The sequence below is a fragment of the Meles meles genome, chromosome 11 (assembly GCF_922984935.1).
Source record: "Meles meles chromosome 11, mMelMel3.1 paternal haplotype, whole genome shotgun sequence".
Taxonomy (NCBI): Eukaryota; Metazoa; Chordata; class Mammalia; order Carnivora; family Mustelidae; genus Meles; species Meles meles.
Window position 1 is genome coordinate 83,296,462 of NC_060076.1, and position 27,995 is coordinate 83,324,456.

General features: G+C 43.9%; 1 protein-coding gene across 1 annotated transcript in view; it reads right to left on the reverse strand.

Annotated features, from left to right (window-relative positions):
• RORB (RAR related orphan receptor B) overlaps nt 1–27,995 on the reverse strand; it is a 190,524-nt gene that overhangs the window by 8,434 nt on the left and 154,095 nt on the right. Inside the window, exons 5-9 of the mRNA XM_046023460.1 lie at nt 19,820–19,941; nt 18,155–18,287; nt 14,590–14,697; nt 12,973–13,083; nt 9,597–9,709 (exon numbers count right to left, since the gene is read on the reverse strand). Of these exons, the coding sequence (XP_045879416.1) occupies nt 9,597–9,709; nt 12,973–13,083; nt 14,590–14,697; nt 18,155–18,287; nt 19,820–19,941 (587 nt within the window). The remainder of the gene's footprint in view (nt 1–9,596; nt 9,710–12,972; nt 13,084–14,589; nt 14,698–18,154; nt 18,288–19,819; nt 19,942–27,995) is intronic.

Consider the following 27,995-nt stretch of genomic DNA (forward strand, 5'->3'; position numbering starts at 1 on the left):
ACCATGCGAGGAAGGTGTGATCTAAACTGTACGAGGCGCGATCCATAATCCTCAGGGCTGCTTGCTCACTAGCCTGCCTGAATCTTTCTCGTTCTTTTCTTCTCTAATGCATGAAACGAGACCTCTGTTTAATCAGGAGAGAACCTGGGAGGTCCCTGGCACTAGCTTCCTCAGGGAGGCATTTAAAAAAACTCGTGGGGAAACAGCCACTTATAATTGCTAGATTATGATATATATGTATCATGTGGGATGTGATTTTTTTTTTTTTAGTTCAGATACCCAGAAAACAGGGTTTTATAATAATTTAAAATGTCCACAGTTTGTGAAATGCTACAAAGGTCTTAGGAGATGAACAGTTCTAGCTTTTTTTTTTTAAGATTTTATTTATTTATTGGACAGAGAAAGATCACAAGTAGGCAGAGAGAGTGAGAGGGAAGCAGGCCTCCCTGCCAAGCAGAGAGCCCGATGCGGGATTCGATCCCAGGACCCTGAGATCATGACCTGAGCCGAAGGCAGCGGCTTAAACCACTGAGCCACCCAGGTGCCCCAACAGTTCTAGCTTTTAACAGATTTGTAATGTGGGGACACCTAGAATTCATCATCTCATGTCAAAATTAGCTTAAAACCAAATGTCATCATGATCAAATCACTGTTGGAATAAGATGTTTTTCAGAAAAGATAAGCCCAATAGTTCATAGAGCTGACCAAAGGTACACTTGAAAGTGATGATCAAATAAAATTAAATAAAACCCATCGAATCACCAGTTCGGTTCATGTGCTCCCTACCCTACTCAATAGTAAGAAACCATCTCAGCCTTTGAAGTAAAAGAGAAAATAGATAATTAGTAACTTTGTGGCTCTTCAAAATCAGAAATTTCCACTTTCATTAAGTTTCCCTTTAACAACTAATGACTGTATAACCATGCTATGAGCAATTCAAAAATAGCATCAGGATGAGAGCTGTTGACACATTCATTAAAGGGATCTAGAACATACAAAGAAGGCTGGGGTTCAGACATTCCATTCCCATGGATGTTTAATGACAGGGGTAGAAATGAAAAATGTGACATCTTTGTTTACAGAATGCATGTTAAATTCTAGACTGAGAATCAAGACCTTTTTTCCTACAGGATGTTACTTGAACTTGCACCAGGCACTCTCCTAGACCCCAAGGTGCACAAGACAGTATGGTTCTTGCTTATCACCTGCTTGCGAAGACGGATGTGAATAAGGCATCACGCCGTCAAAAGCAGACTGGAAAACTGTGGTGGGTGCCCTGCAGAAATGGGCTAGAAGTGCTAGAGAACAGAAGGTTCTCTTCTCAAGGCTTCCTTGAGAAAGCGCCACTTAAACTGAGTTCTGAAGGGAGAGTGGGAGCTGATGAAATACTGGGGTACAGAATTTGCCCCGGAGCCACGTGGAATGATGCTGCGGTACTTGGTGCATAGGAAGAACAGAGCGGTGAGCGAGCATGTCTAACGGAAACGTGGGAGGGATGGGCGTGGCCAGTAGATACAAGGGGATGTTAAGGCTCTTTGGAAGGGTTTTCAGCAAAAGAGATGCTCAGAGTCACATTCTGAAAGAGTCACTTGGGGTCCAGGGTGGAAAACAATGTCTCTTCTATATTTTCATAGGTAAAGGGTATACCAGGGTCCACTTCCCTAAAGTCCCTTGGGAAATCATCCAAACTCTCTCAACCAGCTGGTTCACAAAGATGGAGGCTACAGCCAAGTTGGAGCACTTCTTACATATTACAGCCTCCCTGAAAGAGCGACTGAGGGCGGAGAGGCTCTGAAGGCTTTCTGTGATTGCCTGCAGCTGAGCGGATGCTACGCAGAGCTCCGAAAACTTCCAGCTGCGATCCGTAATCCTGTCAACCTCTCCTCTGGTAACAATCACCAGGGCGCTTCCTAGAAATGCAGATTCCTGGGATCTACCCTTAAGGAGTCTGTGTCTGTAAGTCTAGGTGGCCCAAAGAAGGATGTTGGAGACAACATCCTTCGGGAGACTGATGGACTGCGGCCATGGAGGTTCAATTTTTTTGTATTTACAAGTTGCAAAGTAAATTTGGTTCCTTCTCTGAAACAGCCCTGGTTGCTGGGTGGAAGGTTAGCTCCTTTTCAGGAGACAGGGACAGAACTGATCATCCTCAGGGAGGAGACGTTCCATCTGCTTAGCTCTGTTAGTGTAGTGGGGGACAAGAAATAGAATACCTAGTTCCCTGTGGGACACAAATGCACCATAGAGAGGATCCACCTAGTGATTTAAAAAAACAAAAGAACAAAACTAAACCTATGGGTTTTAAATCCCTTCTGCCTGGGTCTGAATTCTGCACCTGCTATTTACAGCTGTGTGATCTTGGACAAGTCACTTAACTTCTCAGCTTCGTTATTTGTCAGATGGTCCCTCCCTCGGAGTGTTGTGTGAGGGTTAACTGCGTCAACACAAGCTGTCGAGAGCAGTGACCGGCAATACAGGTGGCGCTGGTGGCGATATGGGTGTTAGGTGTTATGCTTCCGTGCCCATCTAATGCTTCCTTCAAGGAGAGGAAGAGTCAAGGCCATGCTTGTTCAACCCAACGACCCAAGGGGCAAGATCCCAACTTAACCCTTAACCGAGCACTGGAAATTGGGTCATGTGTTAATGCTGTGGAAATCAGCCACTTCCTTTTGTTGAAATGAAAAGGCAAAATCTTATTTTCATTTTCTTATAGCAATTAAAGTAACCTGCTCATTTAGGAAACTGTGATTTATAAAGTAGAATCCTATACACTACAATTCTTAAAGCTTTTTAAATTTTATTTTTTGCTCCTTTTGGGAAGGGGAGGAAATGTCCTCTCATGCATTTATTTGTCATTAAACGCATAAGAGGACAACCCTTCTGTAGTTGCTTATTTGCCTTGGGAATACTTAATTATGTGTTTGGTTTAGAGAAAGTGAATATGGACCCTTGCTTCTTTCCCGCCCCAAACTGGGGTCTAAGGAACGTCTGATTCAGGACCTACTTCTTCCCTCTTTTATGGGATTTGGATCCTGTCCCTGCTGCTCATCTGTACAATGGGTCAGATGATGAGAACTGCTTTTTGTGAACAACACTGGGGCCGCATGAGCAAAGGGCACCAAGGAAGGCAAAGAGCTTCCCTAACCCGTGTGCTCTTGGAGGGGGCTGATCTAAAGCCAACCAGTCAGTGGAAACAGAAATGCTGACAGGGGCATCCATCAGTCGGGAGGCACGGAGGGCCAGGAGGGCACGCGGAGGCAGCGGCAGCGCCAGTCAGAACCCAGAAGGGCCTGGTGGAGGAAGCGGCAGGCAGTCACTAACTGCTCATTAATATTATGTACTGCAGCGGGGGGACCCCCATTTCAAAGGGAGCTCAGAGCAGCCTCAGCGGCAGTTAATGGCTCAATAACTTTTTAAACAGCTGGGGAAGTAATCCAGAAGCACTTGGAGATGGAGGGGGTTGTCGATTTCAAACCATCATGACATTTCTTCATGTTTAAATAATCCCCCTAGCAGTAGACAGAGGGTCCAGGAAAAGGCATTTTCGCATTCATCTCTCTCTTATGACAAGCATTTCTTATAAGAAGGAAGCTTTGGCTTATACCTACAGGGTCTATGAGAAGAAAAAGCAGCTGTTGGAGAAGAGCTAAGAACCCAATGCTTCTTTCCAGAAGGTGGTTTTATGAGAAAATCCACAATTTTGTAACGAGTACGTTTGATGTGGAAAAATGGAACACGCAGAGGGTAAGACGAGTGATCTCGTTCACAGAGGCTTCCAGGCCATCCAGATGCCCTCTAGCCTGAAGCGGGAAGCCAGCAACAGTTTGGCCGAAGTGGAGGAAACTTCAGAAGCACTGATAAAAACCGGGCACATCAAGTGAGGCCAAATACACCTAGTTTGCCTGCCTACTCGCTTTTCTTTTTCGGGGGTTTGTCTGGCTAAACTCGGACACTTGGGTTAGAATTGTAATACTGAACTTGAGACATCTGTCTGGTTGTGAGCCCCCCACCCCTGACCCCATCCTTGGCATCCATGCTGAACCACTGGGTACAAGGGGAGTGCACATGGATTCAGCCGGGGCTGGAAGCTGGGCAGGGGCTCCTCGAGCGCTCAGGGGACAGCTGCTCTTCAAGATTAAATGGACTCCACAGCCCCACGGGCCACCTACTGAGAATTCTATTATAACACCCAGTGTCTTGCAAGAAGAAAGCAGGCTTTAGACTAAACATTCCATTGCTAATCAGGACATAGCCTATTTTGACCTCATTGAGAAAGCAATGAAGATCAATGGAGATGACCCTGTGCCTTTCCACGGGTCCCTTGGTCAGTATCTGCTCTCCAGGCTCCATCAGAAAACCAACATGGTGAGTCTTTTTTTTCTTTTCTTTTCTTCTAAATCTGTATCAAAAGAGCACTATTAATGTCGCAGTGACCAGGGCTGGTTTCTTTCCAGTAAAATTTCGATTTATTAGCATGTGAAATAGGGCTGTCTAAGCCTTCCACCTGATAAGCCTCCATTTAGTAACTTGGTTCTGTTAATAACAGAAGAAATTTCCCTATGTTGATGAGACAGTTTTGCTATTGTTAGGCTAGAAACAGACTTAGGGATAAAGAATAGTGTATCAGTTGGCTTGTACTTCTCCCAGCTCAACCCATCATAGTGTCCCCAGGGAAGGCTGGAACCTTCCAGAACTAAGGAGGAGATGAACCTCAAAGAAACAGATTTGTCACCACACGGTGCAGCCATTCTTCTTGTCCAGGACAGTCTCTTTCCACAGCTGACTTGAGTTCTCCACCGTGTTTTCATTAACATGGTACAACTGTAGACTAATACTTATGGATGAAGGGATGCGGTGGGACATCTTCACAGGCAGCAAAGGCTTAGAAAGAGTGACTGGCAGCCAGGCTAAAATTAACAAGTCAGGAAACAGCAGGTGTTGGCGAGGATGTGGAGGAAGGGGAACCCTCCTGCACTGTTGGTGGGAATGCAAGTTGGTGCAGCCCCTCTGGAGACGAGTAGGGAGGTGCCTCAAAAAGTTAAAGATAGGGGCGCCTGGGTGGCTCAGTGGGTTAGGCCGCTGCCTTTGGCTCAGGTCATGATCTCGGGGTCCTGGGATCGAGTCCCACATCGGGCTCTCTGCTCAGCAGGGAGCCTGCTTCCCTCTCTCTCTCTGCCTGCCTATCTACTTGTGATCTCTGTCAAATAAATAAATAAAAAATCTTTAAAAAAAAAAAAGTTAAAGATAGAACTACCCTATGCCCCAGCAGCTGCACTATTTAGGTATTTACCAAAGGGGCACATATACCCCAATGTTTATAGCAGCAATGTCCACAATAGCCAAAATATGGAAAGAGCCCATACATCCATCGACAGATGAATGGATGAAGATGGGGGGGGGGGTGTGTGCAAACACACACACACACACTCACACACAGGAATATTACTCAGCCATCAAAAAGAATGAAATCTTGCCATTTAGAATGATGTGGAGGGAGCTAGGGGGTATCATGTTAAGCGAAATAAGTTAGTCAGAGAAAGACATATACCATGTGATTTCACTCACATGTGGAATTTAAGAAACAAAACAGGATCATAGGGGAAGGGAAGGAAAAGTAAAATAAGCTGAAAATAGGGAGACAAATAAGAAACTCAGCTCTAGCGAACAAACAGGGTTGCTGAAGGGGAGGTGGCTGCGGGAACAGTGCAGCTGGGGGATGGGCAGTAGGGAGGGCACTTGAAGTAATGAGCACCAAGTGTTCTATACAACTGATGAATCACTAAACTCTACCTCTGGAACGAATAATACAGTATATGTTAATTAAATTTAAATAGAAAATTAAAAAAAAAAAAGACCTGAAGAGAGAGCGCCACAGGGGACAAGTAATAACCCTCTGGCCATCCAGGAATAGGAGGACAGGGAAACGTGAGAGAGATTCTGAGCTTTGGCAGAATCACTAGACTCCTCCATATCTAGAAGAATTCGAATTTCCACTAGCACAGAACTGTGTGTTCACAAACACCCGGAAGGGTGGTGTGGCCCATCTGTAGTGCACGGCCAGGAACAAGCAACTGAACAGTTTGGAGAAACGGATTAAAGGCACCGTACTCCCTGAAGTGTGCTGGTTGTAATAAAATAAGTACCAGCACTCGCTCTGGTCTCTGCATATGGCGGAGCGAGCAGCTGGTGGTCCGACTCCCACCACGAGTCCTCCGGGCCTTCCTGTCGGGTAGGTATCAGTATAGAGTTTGCTACTTTTAAACTTCTCAGTAAAGCTTTGGGCAAGAACTCAGGAGGGTCGCATGTATTTGCAGGAGGTTCTAGGAACAAATGAATAGACTACCTACCAAGATCTCACGACTCTGATTACCCAGGAGCTGCGACAGGAGGGGATGGGCTGGAGAAGACTTTATCAGACAGGACTCCATCTGTGGCCCTGGCCCAGAGCTCGCACTGAAGGCAGGCCTGGGACATGAGCAAGACGTCCAGATCCAAGGTTTGCCCTCAATCGTGAGTACGCTGCCCTTCCCCAGCCCGAGCTAGATTGACTCCTTTTTCTCCTTTGCCCTCTGTCCTTCTGGCCAGAAGGACAGATTCTTGTGACTGGTGATAAAGGAAGTCCATACACCAGAGAACCAGACAGCAGTTGAAATATACACCCACTGTGTTATTTGTAGCTCAAATCTACCTTATACTTCCTTACCTCTTACCGTTTCCTCCATCACTTGGAAGGCCACACTACATCTCCTCAGCCCTCCAACTGCCTTTTTTTGAAATAGTTCTCATCCATTAGTGATTAACTCAAATATACCACCTTTTGGATCAAAATTTCCCTGCAGAAATGCACTTCTGTACACAACAGCAGCACTCACATACTAGACCTCTTACGGAGCGTGCTGCTTGCTGATACCAAATACCATTTCGTCCTCAAAATAACCACAGAACCTCGACACTGTCTTCAATCACACGTTACAAATGAGGAAACCTAAGCACAGAGAGCATAAGTCACTTTTCCATGCTCTTCACTCAGCTAAAAAGTGGTTCTGATGATTATTATAAATATGCTACATATTATCACGATGCTATGAGGAAAGGAAACCAGAATCTTTAATAAGGCTTTAAAAAATAAACGGGTTCATATATTGGGTTTGAAATCTTCTAGTTAATGGGTACAGAATTCCTAATTTTCACACCTTCTGCACATCCAAATTTGGTCAAAAGTACAAGGCTTGGACTTCAATTTCAGGAAGTGGGCATCACGGAAGTGTGTTGGAGCCTGTTCTTTCGGGATCAAGTCCAGTGACTGTGTCTGAGCCCCACCCCTCTCACCTGATGTCCGTTCCACTCGTTCAGGGTCAAACTGGTCGCACTATGAATAGTCTTTGCACGTTACCCAGAAGGCAGATCCACCCCACTGACTGTGGACTTTCCCAAGCCCCTGGACTTGAATACCACAGTCAGGTGTGTGCCCATTCTTCTAGAGGTAGGTTTCAGGATGTCTGCCAGATTCCCCGAGGGGTCTATAAATCACAAGTATTAAGAATGGCTGCCACTGTTTGAGAGGCATCGTAGAGGCAGACGAGCTCCGTGACTATGGGGGCAGAAGGAGCATTTCTGAAAAGATGAGAGTCTGTGGTGGGATAGAAGAGTGTTTGCTGGATACAAATGAAATGATTCCTTTCAGAGGGTAAGGGCTTCGTGAGAGAGAGTGCCTGTATGTCGATGGCACCATTGTCCTTCGAGTGTTAAAGTGGTTGGGAACTCCAGATACTTGCCCATTCCCACCCCCCCATCTCCAGGACTTGACAGTTTAGGAATCTAAGACTAAGATAAATAGAGTGACTCATCCAAAGCCACTCAGTTCAGGGCTGGGATTGACTATAGAGTCCAGAGCTCATTCTCTTTCATGGTCCCTCTCCCTTACTTCACAGAGCATCCTAGGAAATGCTGGCTTGCAAGCAAGGGTCCACACAAGAAACCTACACCCCCCTGCCCCCGCGACCCATGGTAGCAATGCTCGTCATCTGGCTCCAATGAGTTCTATACAAGAAACAATCCTTTTCTAACACTTTCTCTTGTTTCCCTTCTACCCCAAATACTTCTGATGGCCACCCCCAGGACACCAGGAGGTAGAAAATGGTGTAAGCAGGAGAATTTATGTACTGTGGATCTCATTTGAACCTCAAAACAACCATACAGATGCAAAAAAAAAAAAAAAAAAAACATAGTCCTCATATCAGGACCTCAGTTTTAGGATGGCAGATACGGAGACAAGGTCTTTGGAAGATCCAAAATGCAGGAAACATCCCCCCTCCATTAACTGACCAGATGTATTTATCGTATATTCTGCAGAGCAATTATAGAGACAGGTGTATGTTTCCATAACCATCTCTTCTGCCCAGTATATCTGAGAGCATGCAGAAGTTTTGCTCTTGCCTGGGAGAAAACCGAGGTACGGAGAGCAAGTGGTTTGTCCTGGGTCATATAAAAAGTACCTATTTCTACCAGAGAACTATCCCTCTATCGTATAAAAATGTCCCTCCTAGTGAGGCCTTCATCCTAGCAAAATGTTACCATCATGAAACAGCATATGTAATTCATAGATTTTTTTTTAAATAGGAGTTTCTGTATTTGCAAAGTTATACGTGGTAATACCTCCAATAGAATTTTCCCCTTCAAAAAAAATAAGGAACTTTAAAAGCAGTGGGAAGGTTTTAATGATTACAGACATAGACTAGGATTCCTATTGTCTTCAACTGAGAATATGCTTCATTTGCCAGTTGCTTGTCCTCTAAAAAATTCCAGTTCTTAAGAAATCCAAGATAGTTTAAGATCTAAAACAATGCTTAGTTTCAATTATTAGGAAATTACTTCTTCCCCCTATGAGAATTTTACTCTGGTAAACATCTCTTCTCAGAACTCTTCTTAAAGATCACTATTCTTAAGTAAGCTGAACAAAGACATGGATGGCAGGTTGCACACATTTTGGCCTAGGGATGCTTCACTATTTTGAAGGACCCCTGGATGTATCGTGTGTGAAAAGATTAGAATTGAAGGAAAATTTACAAGTAATCAGTCTAATATTCTACTCTGGGAAGGACTCTGATTTACAACACATCTGACAAAAAACCAAGCAGGATCTACTAGAATATGACCAATGCCGGGGAGCTCACTACCTCACAATGGTTTATGCCTTTGTTCAGCAATTCTTATTTTACGGATCTTTCTGATTTTAAATAAAAATCTCCCTACTCTTAAGGTTGGCCCACATCTGACTTCTGAAGTGCCACAAATCTCTTCATTCATCACCTGTCAATTCTGAAGACTTGATTCCTTGCTTTAAGCTTTTGTTCTTCATAGTTTCTTTCCCTCGTCTTTTTGTGCCTGAGGTTGAGATCCATCAATATCGTCCCGCAGAAAGTCATTCTCCTCTCAATCTATTATAATTTACTGATCTCCTTTTTAAAGCAGCACCTCAACTTTCATGCATCTTTGGTAAATTCCAAAAACTGATACTGCTGAGAAATATGCCCTTGCTTTCTAACTAGTCACTGTGTTTTTCCAGTGGACATTAGGTCTGTTCTCCCAGGACATACCTTTGCCAAAGTCTCATCATCCAGGTGATTCTTCTGAATCACGTGTTGAAGTGCAAAATAAATTTTTTCCTGAAGCTTCTGGACCTTCCTGGGTTCTATCAGCCAGGCTCGGTCTGACAAAGGAAAAGAATTAGGTAAGGGTGGGTGGGGGGAATGTAAGCTTTCACCGCATTTATAGGTGCTGAGTTTCAGACCCATTTCATCGCTTCTGAAGACATATAGTTATTTATATAAAACACAAATATTTTAAAAGAAATACCCCGATGACAGTAATACCAGATACACTGACGCAGGAAAGGAGGATGGAGGGAAGAACCCAGTGGTTCTAGTAAACACCAGCATGTTTCATATTATCTGTGACAACTTACATCTCTCTCTTCTTTATTTTTTGGACATTAACTTCTACTTTGAAAGAATCTAAGTTTATGACTTGTGAAGAAAATGATTCTAGAAGAAAATCTATTGCACAGGAATATTTTTGGTATTCAGGATCCCCCCTTCCCTTTTATAAGCTAAGTTATAATGCAAACCATAAACATGAATCAGTTCCAAAAATTTAATCCTGTGCCCTTTCTCGATGTGGAATTTTTAAGTGGTGGGTAGCACAATCCCTCCTTTCCTTTCTCCTATCCTACATTTTCTTTTTTTCCTTCCTGTATCTCTCTCTTCACCACCCCCTTCCTTCCTTCCTTCCTTCCGTGAAGCTTTATGTCTGGTGACAAAAATGCAGCCCAGCATCAATGCCTCAGGTGGGAGCTTCCATGAAGAGACATCTAGAGTCTCCAAATGCTGAACAAATACTAATGGAAAAGAACTTGGAAATGGTCCATCTGAACACGGTTCAGGTCAGGTGAGAAACTCAATTCTGTAATCCTAGACAGGGTAAGGACAAGTCTAGCCACCGGTTAAGCAAAACCCTTACGTAAGTGAGCACAAAAGCCTTCAGTGACAATTGTCAATCCGAATAAATTAGGTTTCTCTCCCTCTCCCTTCTCTAAACCATCCGGAGATGAACAGACAGTGGCTTTTATGACAAGATCTGGGGGTTCAAGGGTGGGGTCTGGCATGAACAGAGCCTGCAGAAGCTGGACATCTGTCTTTCCTCTCTTTTCTGAATATGGCACTAGGCCCAGGTGGCAAACAAGGTATCTGGAGCTACAGAAGCCCCTAAGTGTGGGTCAGCTACCAGGGCTGGAAGATTCTCTGGTAGGTAGACAAAGCCAAACGTCATGCTTCCAAACTCTGCAGAATTTGACGGCTACAGGCTCATAGTTCAGGTGATTTCTGATCCATAAACAACAGGCTTACCTTAAGTCTGGGCAGTTATCTTCATAGATTGTTTAGATGAGTTATGCCACATCTTATCTATTTGCTGTTAGGAATTTACTCACTTACCACTGACATCCCTAATAAGCACAGTGTATTTTGCAAAACTTCCTTTGAGCAAGCAGGAAGCAAGAGTGAAATCTCCTCCCTCATCCTAGACCCACAGGCTTAGAACGAGTCTTCTATTTAACTATATTCCAAGAAAACTATCAAATGCGATGAGAAAATGGTAGGAGGAAAATTATCTGGCATGTGGTTGCTATCAGAAATAACTATTTCTTGTCACTTCTCCCATTTATCTTTGTGCTTCCAGGCCTGGGAAACTTTGGAGGGTTTAAAACAAAACAAAAGGCCTAGAGGAAAAACTTGATTGTAGACAGAGCCACAGAAGAAACTGTTAGTAATAACATGCCAAGTGATAATTTCTATTTTTGATAACATGGTTAAATAAAAAATAGAAGCAAATTTAAAAGTCTTCATAAAATTTAATGATAAATAGATAAAGCCTCACTGATAAAAAACGTAGAGGCTGAGGGGCACCTGGATGGCTCTGTTGGTTAAGTGTCGGACTCTTGATTTCAGCTCAGGTCATGATCTCAGAGTCTTGAGATCAAGTCCCCCTCCAGGCTCAGTGCCCAGAATGGAGCCTGCTTAAGATTCTCTCTCTCCCTCTGCTCACTCTCTCTCCCTAAGATCAAATCAAAAGTGTAGAGACTGGTGTTATTGGTAGACACATCTGGAATGACATGTCAGTGTGTGCAATCACAGGTGAGATTAATTTCTTCCAGTCCCACTGAAAATGATGTTAGGGAGTAAGAAGGGCTCTAGTCCCTAGGATGAATTTTATAGAAAGAATGAGTCTCGTGGCCATGAAAATTATTAGCAGAGAACTATAAATGACATTGGTATCCTTTCACCCAAAATCCAACCGAGCAGACAGCTGAGTGACTCGGAGTTCATTCTGGTTGAAGAAGGGGCCATGTGCTTATTAGGATTCCTGACATTCTCAAGCTGCCATATATTTTAAACAGCATTTCAGTTGCTAGAGTTCTATTGGATCTATGAACATTACACCTTATCTTCTTTGAAAATTTTGGTATGTTATTGCATTTTAGAGCTAGACATGATCTTCATTTTTTTCTAAGATTTATTTATTTATTTATTTGAGACAGAGACAGAGCGCGCTGGGTAGTAAGGGGCAGAGGGAGAGGGAGAGAATCGTAAGCAGACTCCGAGCAAGCTGAGTGTGAGTCTGACACGGGGCTCGATCTCATGACCCTGACATCATGACCTGAACTGAAATCAAGAGTCGAACACTTAACCGACTGAATGACCCAGGCGCCCCACGATCTTTAGTATAATGAAGTCCACACTTACTACTTTATAGATGAAGAGACTAAAGCTCTGGGTGGGGCGGGGGGGGGGAGGTCAAGTGTTTAAGGTCATAGAGAGAAGTGATGACAGGTCCCCCCACGGGAATGTCAGCATTCTCATCCCTGTGTCCACATCGGAGATTCTCCCTTTCCCAGTCTTTAGGGGGAATCATTTTTCCCTCTGCTGTCCTCATACTGGGGCTTTTCAAAGCCCCTCATATTGCTAATCTTGGTGGAAGAGTCAACAAAAGAGGTGTTTAAAGAGAAGGTGGTACATTTTATTTCCTTTTGTCCTCATGCTGGATCTTTCATTTAAACATATTTCTACTAAGTCTCACCTTGATGGACATTTGTTTTCAACCTCCTTTATTCTTACAATCGAAATAGAACTTAGCTGTAACTCAGGCCACCATCCGCCCTCATTAATCTGTTAAGGAATACTTTCGCTTATCTAAATCTGGAGTGAGCCCTACCACACACCCTTCTCTTGCTTGTGGGGCAAAATGGCTCATTTTAATTAATTTAAGGCTACTTTCTTTTGAATTGTCCAAAAATATCACAAACTTGCTTAAGGAAATCTAAATTTCTCGAGTACATAGGCTTGAGTAGATGTAATTCATGTTAAAGACAATTTTTTTTTGTTTCGTTTTTAAAGACAGGACCTCAGACCTCCTTACCTGGAGATATCAGAACAGCAGATGAGAACAAAGCAATCTCCTCCTCAGTCAGCTGCAAGGAACACAAATTCTTTGCAAAGTCAAATGCTTCATTCACTAGGTCATCGGAACCTATAAAAGAAGGCCAATTAGATGAGAATAATTGAATGGAATGGGGGCAATAGTAAGGAAAGCCCCATAATCCAGATGGTATTCAGGGATTTGCACACCAGTCAAAAAGTTTTCCAAGTTCCTAGTAATTACAGAATGAGGAAATTGGGCAACATCTCAATCAAGCACTGAAAATTAACGTTACATCAATGAGGGGCCAATGGGGACGGTGTGTGCCCACTGTAATATTCAACTGGGACTGTAGAAACTAAAAATAATCTTGGAAGTCTGAAATTAGTTCCATCTAAAAATATTTAAAGAAGTGATTTTGGGGTTCCTTCAGTAGAGAGAGAACATACACAGAAAACCGAAAACATCAGGCATAAGGGCTATCGGTCTTAGTGGCCCCAGAACCTGGCAGCATAGAATGCCCAGAGACCTCAAACTGAGATGTTCCAAACTTCTTATATAGAACGAAGAGGAGGTAGCTTTCAAGTGGGTAACTTCCCTGAAAATCTTACTGAGGGGCAGGCATTCATTTATTTTTACCTTCTCACGGATCCCTTGTAGGTCAGTTGCTTAGCAATGGTGAATTTTGGCAAAAGAATGCTTCGTCCCTACACTGATCCTTGGTAAATGTTTATTTTATGAGGCTGGAAATATACCCAAGTTGCCTGCCAAGGCTTTTCCTCCTTTCTTGAAAATCTAGCCGTGTAGAGGACATGGATGTGTATCAGCGGCAGAAGGCAAACAATGCCAGCCAGACGGACTTGCCGTTGGCCGCCCTATCAGCTGACAGCACAGAAGGTGAAAGGGCACTGGCCTCTGCGATGTCCAGGGGCCACGTATGGAACAAATGGCACTGCCAATCGTGAAAACCTTTCCTGGCATCGGCCCATCTTCGCTAACATTCTTATCTGCTCTGCGACCGATGCCTGGATGTGAATGATACCCAGCGCTTTCAAAGACTGCCTCTGTGTGTGCCCCCCCACGGGAAAGGTCTGGGGATCATGGGAAGGCAGGTTGGCACCCACTCTTCCTGGTCTCCCACCAGAACTTCATGAACTAACAGGGAGAAAGTGAGTGCTATGGGAGAGAAGCAAGTGAAGGAGCTCTTCTTTTCATTGAATATCTTAACTAACGACTATGCATTTACAGAAGACACTAAGAGATCACTCACCCACGGACCAGCAGTGGTCCACCTAGTGTACTTTGTGAGGCAGTAAGCTAGAAGGGAAAATAAAAGTTGATCTTACAAAGAATAATCTAGAATGCCTCTCAGTTCTTTCAGAAACGGTGTCCATTGATTTGTGAATGAGGTGTGGTTGATCTCAAAGGGGTCTGTGGTTCTCTCCCACCTTTCATATTAGGATGCGCAACTCTAAGATCTTAGATAACACTGGTCCAGCCCCTGTCAAGTGAGATGCTAGTTCAAATTCAAGAATCAAGGCATTTCACTTACCAGCTTCTCAGTGGAGAAACTGGCAGCAGCTAAGAAAACTGTGTCACCATCAAAGGTAAACTCACCTAAGGCCTTGAACATCTGCATTCCTCCATATTTTCCTTCAAACAGAACAGTGTTGTTTAATGGGTTGAAGGCACGGCACATTCTTACTAAAACCACTTCCAAGCAACCTATGAATAAAAAAATAAAGGAAATATGTGTATACGTGCAATAATAAAGTTATTATAAAGGCCACGAGACTTCCAAAAAAACCTTGAAAACACACACACATATGCGCAGACACATAGCTGCACCCATTCAGAAATACCTCAGGATCCCTTCCCGAGTAAAAAAAAACAAGCTCTCTTCGTGCTTGTGTGAGGAATTAAAGATAAAACAGACCTTAAAGGAGGTTAAGATGGAGGGCAGCAACAATATGGTTTTTGGGAAGCATACATAATTTTTCTTTTCTTTCTTCTTTCTCCTTCCTTCCTTCTCTCTCGTTTTTTGTTTTTTTTTTTTTTGACTAATATTACAGGTGGTTCCAACTCCCGAATCCACAAGGAGCTCTGCATCAGGCAAGTCCAGCCCGTTCCCTTTTGCAGAAATTCTGCAGGGGCTACACGTGCTTCCTGCCTCGATTTCTACCATAGTCCGTGTTAGGTTTCAGCACAGGATGACTTTACATAGGGACCCCTTCAGGGTGTTTCTGGAGGGCACCAGTGACGTCCGATGTCTTTGAAATGAGGTTTTCTTGGTCCAATGAGTTTTGGCAAAATGCTGAATATGATCTCCTTCAGAGGTACAATCAGCATTCACAGGTCAAAGGCCTGGGGAAGCCTCAACATGAAGGAACTCGTTCAGCCTTGATACTAGTGTTTCTCTGACTTCACTGTTGGCCCAGGGAGGGCAGGACCTGTGTCCGTAGACATTACGGAGTTGTGGTTAATTTATTCACTATTATATCTCCAGGACCTAAAAAAGTTCCTGGTACCTAGTAGGGGCTTACTACTTATTTTTATTATTTTTGTAAAGTTTTCTTTATTTATTTGAGAGAGGAAGAGAGTATGCGGGTGGGGGGAGGGGCAGAGGGAGAGAAACTTCAGGCAGACTCCCTGTTCAATGTGGAGCCCTGTGTATTGCTCCCTCCCATGACCCATGAGATGGGGACCTGAGCTGAAACCAAGAGTCAGACACTTAACTGACTGAGCCCCCCAGGCACCTCTAAATGTTTGTTGAATGAACTAGTTTGCTGCCTTTGTTTTGCCCTCTGAACATTTATGGACATTCTGAGGAACCACCGCACAGGGGAATCGGCTAAGCCCCTGGTTTTCCCAGGGTATCTGTGGTGCCCTTCTTACTTGCCAGTGAATATTTATGTCTGTGTCTTACTTTCTTTGGTCTGTTAATTTCTCTCTGCTTTCCCCTATCTGTCACCCAGCATAGGGGCTTACACATAGAAGGGGATTTGTAAATCTTAATTAAAACAGTGGTTTTCCTGGGGTGCCTGGGGTACCAGTCATTAAGTGGCAGCCTTTGGGGCAGGTCATGGTCCCAGGGGCCCAGGATCGAGGCCCGCATCCAGCTCCCTGCTCAGCAGGGGTCTGCTTCTCCCTCTGCCTCTGCCTGCCACTCCCCTTGCTTGTGTTCCCTCTCTCTGCTGTCAAATAAATAACAACTTTAAAAACAAAACAGAACCCCTCCAAAACAGTGGTCTTTCTGACAAAAACAGTAATAGGTACCATTTATTGAGTATAAGGGGAAAGGCACATTCCTTGGCACCTTACGTTTGTTATTTGTTCCTTATAATACCCTTTCAGGTGAGTTTTATTACGCCCCCCCCTTTTTTTAGGGGTGAGTTACGGGAGGCTTAAGGAGGTTCAGTACTCTGTCCGCCCTTTATACCAGAGTCAACGTTTTTACAGCAGGCAGAGATGTTAGAAGGTCATATGGTGGAGTGGTTCTCCAGTATCAGTCTATGGGCTCGTTATACCTGAGACTTAGAAATGCAGTGAGCTGGGTTCCCTTCTCAAAGACTCAGATCCGTGGGCCTCGGATGATGCCCACGACTCAGAACAGTCCGTGAGCGCCTCCAATGCTGCCAAAGCAACTGGAAGTTTGGAATTCATTATTCCTACTCCATCTCTTTATTTTGCAAATGAGGAAACTGCCATCTCGAGAGGGTAGCTCAGGGTCACATATCAGATGTGGCAGATTTTTTTTTTTTCAAAGAGAGTCACAAAAATATCTTCCATTCCACGTGCTTTTCAAGGGCCTTACCACTCCCCTATCAAGAAGAAGGATTCATGTCTCCTACCCTTGAGTCCAGGTGCGTGGTCATGGCTGCCCTGACTAACAGGGTGAGGTGGAAATAACATAGCTAAGCCAGAAAAATGTTATGCACTTTGGCCTTGGGCGTTTGGAGTGCTAGCTTCTGAAACTAGCGAGCATGCTGTGAGAAAGTCCAAGCGCTCTGCGGAGAGGCTGACGTGCATGCATAGGGACTGGGGCCTGCAGTCCAGAGCCTTGGCTGAACTCTGGACTCAACCAGCCCACCCTGGCAGCCAAGTGAGGGGATCCTCCTGTCCTCAGTCTCGTCGCTTGCCTCAGTGAGCCCCACATGGAGCAAGAGACAAGCCATCCCTAGCTGAGACCCGCTCACATGGTAACTTTGGGAGCAAAATCAATGATGACGGTCATCTGACCTATAGGTTTCAGGGTTATTTGTACCCAGCAATAGATAACTGATCGATCAAGCTCATGTTTGAGACAAGGTTTGTACCATCTTCAATCATGTGGTAAAGCAGCAGCAGCAACTTATAACTATTCTGTCTGGCCAGCTCGGCCACACACTGGCTTTGTGACACTGAACGCAGCCCTTCATTTCTCTGAATCTTCCCCTCCTCCTCTGAGAGGGAAATAATACCAATGTCCCCAGACTAAATGAGATGTCGTGAGTAAACGTGAACATATGTAGAGTGTGTTATGACACACACGTATGTATAATCATTACTACGGCCCAGGTCCAGGAAGGTTAACAAACACCATGATGGTTCCTATTTTCTATTTTCAAAGGGGGGTGGGGGTCAAGAAGAAAAATTCGTTTCCTGTTTGGGTAACAGCCTCTGGGAAGTCCGTCACATGCAGACACTCCTAGGTGACTGCGCGAGTCAGAGAGCAGGTATGAGAGAAGGGGACGGGAGATTAGAGCTCAGGGGGTTTCTCCGGGTGTAGCCTGGCTGCAGGCTGTCCTCATTAAAATGACGGGGAGTGACCACAGAGGCAACGCGCTGCTAGCCTGGATGTCTCCCCCCGACAAAAGGCAAGTGGCGCGTCTGAGAGCCAGCTCAGCAGTTCAGCCGCCTTGACACGCTCATGACTCGCTCGGCCTGTGAGGCTGGCGATCTCAACCTCTGCAATTAATAGCTCCACTTTCAATAAGCAAAATTGTATTTGACTTCAAAGGGGAACTGAACGAGTATCAGGGCACTTTTATTACCGGGAGTCTTCTCTGGGAGTTGGCCGACCGTGTGGGTGGGAAATATGAACTACACCCTGGAAGGAAGGTTTTCCAGAACCAACACTGAGCCGGCGGCTGACCGCGTCCTGGTCGCCAACAGGCCCCCCATGAATCTCCTCCTGGCTTACCTGACTTCAGAAGTAGAATCTGATCGTTCTGACAGAGCTCCATGAAGCCCGTGATGCGCTTCGCGAACTCCACCACGTACTGGATGGCGTGGGTGATCTGGATGGCGCACTGCTGCCACAGCGCTTCCCTGGACTTCAAGAGAGAGACACGGAATGAACGTGGGGCCAAGAGCAACGTGGAGAGTCAGTGCCATAGTCAGGGTTTCCCTCCCAGCGCTCACCGGTCACGTGGGGCCCGAGGCCAGAATGTACCCAATTCCTTTGAAAGAGGTAGACAATGACAATATTTTCTGACATAGTGTTCTGACCTGTTCGAACCTTGATACACGTTTAATGTACTGAGACGAAAATAGTGGAAGCACTGCACTATGATGTCTGTAAAGACAGATGTTTAGTTTCTTTGCTCTTTTTCCCTCCTCTTCCCCTAAACAAACTCGGGCTCTTAGTCTGTTTTGGGAAAAAAAACAAACAAACCAAAAAACTCTTGCAGTGACTTCGTTCTGAGGTTTCTATCTGGTCATGTTCGTGGGCACCTAAGGAACATTGAACTTGTAAGATTTTTACATTGTGTTCTTTTTCCAGAACTTACGGAGAGTGCTGTTTGCTATAAAAGAATTTCACGGGGAAAGACCTCAAACCATCAAATCACTCTCTGAAGTAATTTAGAATCTCCGAAATGTATTTTGACCCTTGCATTATCTTCCTTGGAACAGGAGACATAAATCCAAGCGTGTGAATTCTGCTTTTTATTGATCATAACAATACCTATGATTTTGTCTTATTTATATAAAAGGGGTAAGATTTAATTGTGCCAGTAGAGAAAAATCAATGTATAATCATATATTTATTCACTTATGTATGTATTTTTTAGATTTTAAGTAATCTCTGCACCTGATGTGGGACTCGAACTCACAATCCTGAGATCAGATCCCAATCCTGAGATCAAGATCCTGATCCTGAGATCAAGCATGCTCTACTGACTGACCAAGCCAGGCAACCCTTGTGTGTTTAGATATAGACCCATTTATGTATTTTATTTAAAATTTCATTTACTGGTAGATCTTGTAATTGTGGATCTCCATCCCAAAGAAAAGTAATGTGACTATATAACAATAGCAAATTCCTTCTCTTAAAAACTTCTCTAGTGGATACAAAATAATAATGATAATAATAATAATAATAAATAATTATAACATGAGGTGGGTTGTCCTTTTCTTCTTTGGTCCTTTTTAACATGTAGGGAAGAAAAAACATTTAGGATGCTTTATGGCACATCTTTGTAAATTTCCAACTATTATTACTGCTACAATTTCTCAATTGTTTCTCTTCCTTGCCTGGCCCCATGAGAGGTCTTAAAGTCATCTGATGTGGGCACAGTCTCCCTGGTCCCTCGAATAGGGCAGTGTTTTTTAACTGGGGTGGTTTGGGCTCCCAGGGAACATCTGGCGATGTCTGGAGGCAGCTGATTGCCACGCCTGTGTGAGGGGACGGCTACTGGCATCTGGAGGGTAGATACCAGGGATGACGCTAAGCATCCACCAGCGTGCGGGACAGTCCCTACACGAAGAATTATCCGGCCCTAACGGTCAGTAATGCTGAGGTTCGAGAAAGCCAGAAAAAGAGAAATCCCAACAAGAAAAACGGTCTCATGGTTTCCCAGAGTACCTTGCTCTGATAGGCTTTAATCTCCTCGTAGGTGTGGGTCTGCCACGCCAGCTGGTGTAGCTCCTCCATGGTGTACTGACACGTCTCCAGGTGGGACTTGATGATGTTCTGTGCGATTCGATCTGGGAGAAGGAAGATCAGTTAGAGGGTCTGTGAGTAAGTTCCCGCTCTGCAAAGAAACTAGCTGTTACTGTTTACTAGGAATCCCTTTGCAGACACTCCAATTGTATTAGTGTCTTTAACCCTACTATCTATCTATGTATCTCCTATTGTCTTTTTTTTTTTTTAAGATTTTATTTATTGAGAGAGAGAACACAGTGAGAAAGCACAAGCAGGGGGAGCGGCAGGCAGAGGGAGAGGGAGAAGCAAGGAAGCCCAATGCGGGGCTTGATCCCAGGGCCCTCAGATCATGACCTGAGCCAAAAGCAGATACTTAACTGACTGAGCCACCCAGGCGTCCCTCAATTTCTAGTCTTTTAATCAAAATTTACCGCCTTTTACTCCCTCCCCCTTTTTGGGTCACAAACTCAGGGCTTTACAAGTTGTAAAGTGTTCAAATAATTATTTTTAAAATAAATACAAATGACCATGTTTCCTGCTTTTTGGCCTAGAAGACCAGTAATACACTTGACATTTCACTCCAAAGACTTTAAGAATATTTTGAAAATCACCAGACTCCCATTGTTTATCTCAGAAAGGGGGAATTTAAATATAACTTTATTGGCTTGTATTTTTAAAGAGAAGATAAAACAATAATCTAAAAAGATAAGTTCTCTATAGAGGAAAGAAAAGAGAGTATAAGGACAGGGTAGAGGCTAGATGCTCTGATATTATTTTTGTAGATTGGACTTTGGTACCATATAAATATCTTACATGATAAATAATGGCAGAGGGAATATAAATGAAACAGTATTGACTCATGAGGTGATAATTATTGAAGTTGGGCCATGGTGATGATTATATTCTCCTTTCTAATTTTTCATAAGAGGAAATTTTTCTTTGAAAAATGAGAAGATGCTTACATTCATAAAAAAGTAGGAACAAACAAAAGCAGTCTTTTGGGGCCATTCATCTCAAATGAGCTGTATCTGGTATTATATCTTAAATACCGAACATTCTGGGTTTGGAGGTATGGCAGTTGAACAACAGAACCAGACATAACAGATCTCCTTAAAAACCTGCAACAAGTCTCCTAGAGCTGGACAGAGCTGGTAGGAGGTTCCCTCAAAATCCCCTCAGCTATTTGAACATACAAATAGCGTGAGACCTCAGGAACCCAAGTACCCAGGGATTCTATATGAGCGGGATGAGTAGAATGAAGATGACCAAATCTTTTTTCTGCCTAATAACTGTTCTTGGCTCATACAGGAATAGAATTTTTCTAGTGTTTCAGTTTACGCAATTTCAGATGCAATTTCTGTTCTTTCTAAATGGCCGTATTTCATTCCTCCAGGATAACTCCCAGAGTGGTGCTGAGGCACCTTCTTTTTATCTTGCTAAGCTTCTGGGACACGTGGCGTGAAATATATTGAGTTTTGGTGATGAAGAGAATAAAGACATGTACGCTTGTGCCTACAGTGATCTCTCCAAGTAGAAAACCTTGTACGGCCCGTTGCCTGGTATACTATAAACCCTGAGTAAATGTTAGCCACACTGTTAGGACACTCTATAGAATTTGTCATCAGGGAAGCAATGTGAGGACGCCAATGGACACAAAACAGGGAGATTTAATTTCGCAATCAGTGCCACTGGAGGAAGTTATTTCAATATTTCTTAGAGTTTTCCAATTAGAACCATTAAGTGCCAGATGTAGAAGATGCTACAAAATGCTGTTATGATTATAGTTATTCTCTACAGTTGAACTGAATGAATTTCTAGACTCCCATTGCTTATCATATTCTAAAATCCTTTCTTTAAAAAAATCCTATATTCAAAATTTTATTGAATATCCTCCGATGTTATAAAAAAAGGGCAGGAATTACTTTATACATCATATTAAAATAGATTGGTATGTCATGGTTCATCATTTTTCAATTTCACTTGGGCAGTCTAATTACTTAGAATCTAAAAAAAAAAAAAAATCTATTCCTAAGTGTATAATGAAAACATAAGGTTTCTATGGCTTTCTAGTTTTCAAACCTTTATCTTCCTGCTGTAGTCTGTCTTCATCTTCAAAGATATGCTGATTTGTCAGGAATTTACAGGCTTCAGGGTTTATAAGCAGAACTGCAACTGCCACTCAAAACTGCATTATGGAAAACTCTTTTTATCTGTCCCTTTATGCCATCTCCTGGGAACTACTGGCCAAGGTTTAACAACTCTCTAGCCTTCTGCCACCAAAGCTCGGGGTGCTGTGGGGAGTAAGGAGAGGTGGGCATGATAAACACAAGGACGGGTTAAACAAAACCGGAAGTAAAATCCACACGCATGCTCAGACGTCCGCTCCCCGCAAAGGTTTCCCTGCTTCCCTGCGTCCTCAGGCGGGGCGGGGGGGGGGGGGGGGGTCGCTGCTGTTACACGTGATTCCACGTCCAAACGAGCCCTGTTCCACTCAAACTTGGATTGTGGTTATGTGTGCGGATCGGTCTGTTCCAGACGTTTTGAGGTTGTGCGTGTGTGCTTTTCAAGAACTGGGCTGCGGAGCCTCGCAGAGTGCCTCCACACGCTTGTTCAACAATAGCTTTTTGGAAAAGCTATTTTATACCAGGTTAAGGTACAGATCTTTTAAAATAGGACATTGTCTTTTTTAAGGGGTCCTACAGTATCTTACATCATAACATATCATATCATAATGTAATAAATGCCCTTGACTTGCTCCGGGAGCCCGAAGGAGAACGTCTCCGACTCAGCCTGGGGGAGGCAGAAACACAGCCATAGAGAAGATGGCGGTTGGTCTGCGTCTGAGCAGGGGTTTGTCACGGGGAGGAGAGAAAGGCACACACCTCAGGGAGAGGGGCTGCCCTTCCAAAGGCACGGATAGAAAGCTATTAGGAGCTAGATAATTTCTGCTCCTTATAAGCCTTATCCTTTACAACCAATTTCCCTTTTACGGAGAGAAAGACTGAGTGCCTCTAGAGCCATTTCTGTAGAGCCCGCAAATGGTGATTTGAAATCAGGTCTGTCTCTCCTGGCAGGAGCTCTACAGCGCGTGCAGCGGGGAGCCCTGGAGAGATGGGAGACAGGAGGCCGGGGATGGAAACCGGCACCGGGGACCTAAGAATATGGGTTTTTTATCTTTAGGCAACTGGGAGCCAGTGGAAGCTGTGGAGCAGGAGAGTGACCCGGTGGGGTTTTTCTTTTATGAAGGTGACCTTGGCCATGGCAAGGAAGAGGCAGGGGCATGAGGGGGTACCCAAGGTTGATCAGGCTGTGGTGAGAAGTCAAGCAAGAGAGGCGGCGGCTCTGGCTCCAGGACAGTTCCGAAGCGGGGTGCACGGGACCCGCGGGTGTGGCAGCGAGAGAGAGGGACGGGGGACAGAGCGCATTCGGTGTGGAAGGTGCTCAACCAGTGCTGAGTTAGTAACGGGAATGCTGAAAGCGTCCATCCCTCCACCCCTCCGCTCACTAGTCTTCCATTTTCTGCGTTATTTCACAAAGGATACTAGAAAGCGTACACCGCCCCGCGCCAGATGATCTCAAAGCCTAAGCACTCCCAGCGGTTTGAGGTCAAACATGGAACACGCACCATTACTCTCACACCCTTTTGGTGAGAAATCAAAGGTAAATCTGACAGAAGAGTCAGGAATATCCGCGGGGCGAAGGCACAGAGCGGCCCCGCTCCGCGCGCTCCCGCGGGCGCGCCCTGCAAAGGTGAGCCGCGCGCAGGACCCGCCGTGGGCCCCTCGAGACGCGGGTCACCACACCGCAGGGGGAACTAGACTCTGCCCCAGGGAGCAGGCCCGAGGGCCCGTGCTGTCCATCAGAAAGACACGCGGCCATCAGACGAGATGCTCCGCCCGGACCGAGAGTCTGCGGTTCTGAAAAGGGGAGAAGATTTCAGAAGAAGGGACAAAGGGAGCGACAAAGAATACAGGAGGCAACATTCCCGCTAGGAGCCAAAGGAACTTTCAAGAGTCCTTGCCTGGAAGAAGAGAAAGGGTGAGAGTAAACGCAGTCCTCTCCAGGGACGGACCACATGAGAAGTCCAGACAAAGGGACCGAGGTAAAGGAGCAGAGCACACGGAATCTCTCCGGGCAATCGCACACCCTTCATCCGCTTCCCGGGCTGGGACTGCACTTGCTGGTCGGAGCCTACTTTCTGTCGGATTCTTTAACCAGGCCGGGCGGCGGGTGGCACAGGCCCAAGCGGGAGCCCACCGCACCGAGCTGGGATAAGGGCTTGGACGGGGATATGGCCCGGATGGCTGACAGAGGGGAAGGTCTCCCGCCTTCAGGGGCATTGTCCATGAACTCTACCTTGTTCTTCCTGAGATCAGGGATGAGGCTGGAAGTTTCTTAAGTGGGTATAAAGACGGAGCTACATTTTCTCAGGAGTTAAGGCTCAGTACATGTTCAGTGAGACACAGGTTTGTCCAGTTCTCTGAGCACGCGACCGGCTTTGATAGCTAATAAAATGATGTCAAGGAATGAGAAAAACAATCTTACATGCTCCGTCTAGTCATTTCTTTTCAATCACGATGAGGCAAAACACAAACACTGATACAAGGAAAAATTGGGTGTGTAATTACAGGTTAATGTCAAGTCCAGGAGCCTTGTTTCGTTTGTTAATTTCACGAGCAACCTCTTGTTCTTGCTTTCTCTCCACGCCCCCTTTCCCCCAATAAAACGGATGTTTTGTTTTTGGACTTTGACCCTGAAGGAAGGCTTGTTGGAACACAAGACTTATAACTGACTGACAAGATTTGTAACTCCACTTATCAAGTAACCTTATGAGACACAACATCCAATTCAAGTGAAAGCACAATCCCAGAAAATTTTTAAATAATTGATACAGGGGTACGTTTATGGCACAGATTGTGGCTAATAGACTGCACTTATCTCCAAACTCACTCAGTTGTATATTTAATGGTATGCATAGCTTTTTGTACGTCAATCGTACCCCAAGAAAGAGGCTTAGAAAATAAGTGATATAAAGCAAATACACTTAACCATTTTTGATGAAAACAAACAAACAATATTGTGAAAATTGTCACACTTCCCTGGAACTCTTTGAGGTAATCTTAAATCCATTTACGAAGTGGGCATTAAGAAGAGAAAAATTAAATTTTCGAAGGGAACTCTAGAATAAAATTGATGGCAATTGTCAACAGTGTGTGCAAAAGTTATAGAACCCCGGGGCTGGAACTAACCTCCTTCTTCCATTTCCAAATGGACTGTATCTAAATAATTTCAGAAGTGAACTGGGTCTCTATTCTCCGAGACTTACAGGACTTCCACACCCCTCCCCCATCCTCATCAATCTTCACTGTGATCTGCTGAATAAATCTAAGAAGTAGGCAGGGACTCCTTCCTTAAGGCATTTAGAAATGGTTGAGATGTGTGTGATAAAGTTCACAAAGGTAAGTGGAGTTTTAAAGATCAGTCCTGTCGCCCAATGTAAAAATAGTATTTTGAAGTATCACTTAAAGAAATACATGAAAAATAATTTTGCATATGTACTGATCCACGAGTAAAGTGAGGTTGGGAAACGAGTCATTCGAATTACCTAATCCTATGTGGGAAAAAAAGGTTACGTGTGTATATTTTGGCGAGGAACAAGTAAACTGACAAGTACGGTGACAGTTCCTTGTTTCTAACTGTAATGCTATAAACCGAGGACCAGCTTGCAGCTGCTAAAATAGCCAGTGACCTTCTGCAGCTCTGATTTCAACCACTCAGCGGGTTTTTTCCACCAAAGGGGCTTATTTTAGCTCTCACTAGACATTTCAGCAAGTGGTGCTCTCCAAAGGCTGCAGCATCTCTGACACGGATTACACAGGTGGTTTCATTAGAATCCCACATCCTGGGAGCGGGGAAAGTTGAGTATATCTTTAAAAACTGCTGCTTTCAGTGCTATTACCGAGAGCACCCGTGGCCCAACTGTACCAAGGAGAGAGAGTTGAGACTCCACGCTATATATAGTGCATCTGAACTTCCTAATTCTTTGTCCTCCACCCCCCCCTTTTTTTTGCTCCGTAAGAAAGGATGGTTTCTTCCTGATGAACTATACCCTCTATTCATTTTCCTCCACAAGGGATTTCTTTTAAACTTGGAAGTATTCTCCCTAAAATACTGTATCTCCGCCTCAATCAAAATGATTAATGAATTTTTAATTTATCGCTTGCCTTAAGGATCTAGAGAACCACTCAAGTCTCTGTTTCGTTTGTATTACTGGTGTGAAAGTGGAATTCTTAGGGGATTCACTTTGAATTAATGCCAGGATATCTCCACGGACTTGCTCAAGGCAAGTTTTAAGTGCCTGCATTAGGTTTTCAGAATATCAGGATTCCTCAGAATCCATGCTCTGAGGCAGTAACTATAATATAGTAGAACAACCGCGTGAAAGGTGAAGCATTTAACCAAGTGTGCATTTTGTCTTTTTGACCGCAGCCTACTAGTTTTGTAAGTTTCCTGTCACTGAATAGAACAAATACACTGGTTGGGGTTTAATAGGTGACTATCAATTTCAAGACCTTTCTGATTTTTCCAATCTCTATTTAGAGCTTCTTATTTTTTAAGCATAAATAGAACTGTGCTGTCAGCATAAAAACATCAATACCATTTAAGCTTAAAACAGCCATCTCTTAGTGATGCATAACCGCAATAGGAAAGTCGCATATTTTTAAAGTTTCTTAAATTCTTTTAAGAAGGAGTTCGGGGCATAAGTAACCTATAACTCCTTTGCTGGCTCAGTTTCCTGGTCTAACCACTCACTACTCCCTCACCAGTGAAATAACATAGCTTCTGGTCTCCTTTTCATAAAAATTCTACTGCGGATGAGTATATCAAAAAGTGGTATAACAGATTTTTACTTCATGTAGACCTGAACCAAAGTGTTCTTAGAATTCTTCAGAAAAATTATATTAACAAAATATGAGACTATGTAATTAACTATTAAAAAATGATGAAAATGTGATCAACACAGTTCGATGAAATATGAACAGAGTAAAACAATGAAAAAATTAGATTACTATTACTACCAGTAATAATATTATCTGAGCAAAGACTGAATGAATGGATGGTTAATAAAAATGGTTACTATTTCTTCAAATTTTAGGAAGCTCAGGTAAGAGCACTTTATTTTTTTTTAAATTTTTTAAAAGACTTTATTTGAGAGAGAGAGAGAGATTAGAGAGTGAGAGAGATCACAGAGAGAAAGCGAGTGGGAGAAAGAGACTCCGTGCTGGGCAAGGAGCTCAATGTGGGGCTTCATCCCAGGACCCTGGGATCACGAACTGAGCCAAAGGCAGATGCTTAATGAACTGAGCCCCCCAGGTGCCCCAAGAGCACTTTAAATAGAAGGTAAGAAAGCAGAATGTAAAGAGGAAAAACTGGAAGAAACTATATAGCATTTATGTCTAAGCAGAGTATAAGCCAAACCACAAAGTGTCACAAAGCAGCAAAACAGATGAACTATATAAGACAGTGCTTTCTTAATACTTTAATAATGGAAAGCCATTTGGGCTCACAGGTGTTTTGTTTCCTTGTGATACTGTATAAGTCTAACTTTTGGGAAATTACAGTTCCCTTTCTTCAAACTAGTTAATACAATCGAGAAAGAGTCTTTTATGAAAAACATTTGAACATTAACTTTCATAGTGAAAGACCTCTTTCACTGTTCAGAGAACAGTCAGGAAACATCAACTTACTTCAATGTCCTAGAATTGATGAGTTCTAATGGAGCTATTTTCTAAGACAGAGGAAGCCAATATGGACCCCTTTGGATTTTTACTCTGTGGCCTTTGGGAAGTCACTTAACATCCTAAAGTCCTAGTGTCTTTGGGTTTGATTTTCTTTCTACAGAAAGATTTGGCAGGAGAGACATATTCTAAGGACTGCGTGAAGCATGACGACTTGAGTCTGAGGGGCTACATGGGAATTTCTCCTTGTTTCGACTCATGAGGGAGAAGTCTCGAAGAGTTACAGAGGGTGTTCTCAGATGGAACAGACGAGAGCAACGCAACCCAGAGCCCATTAAGATCTCTCCCTACACTCTTTAAAAGACCGCACCTCCGCG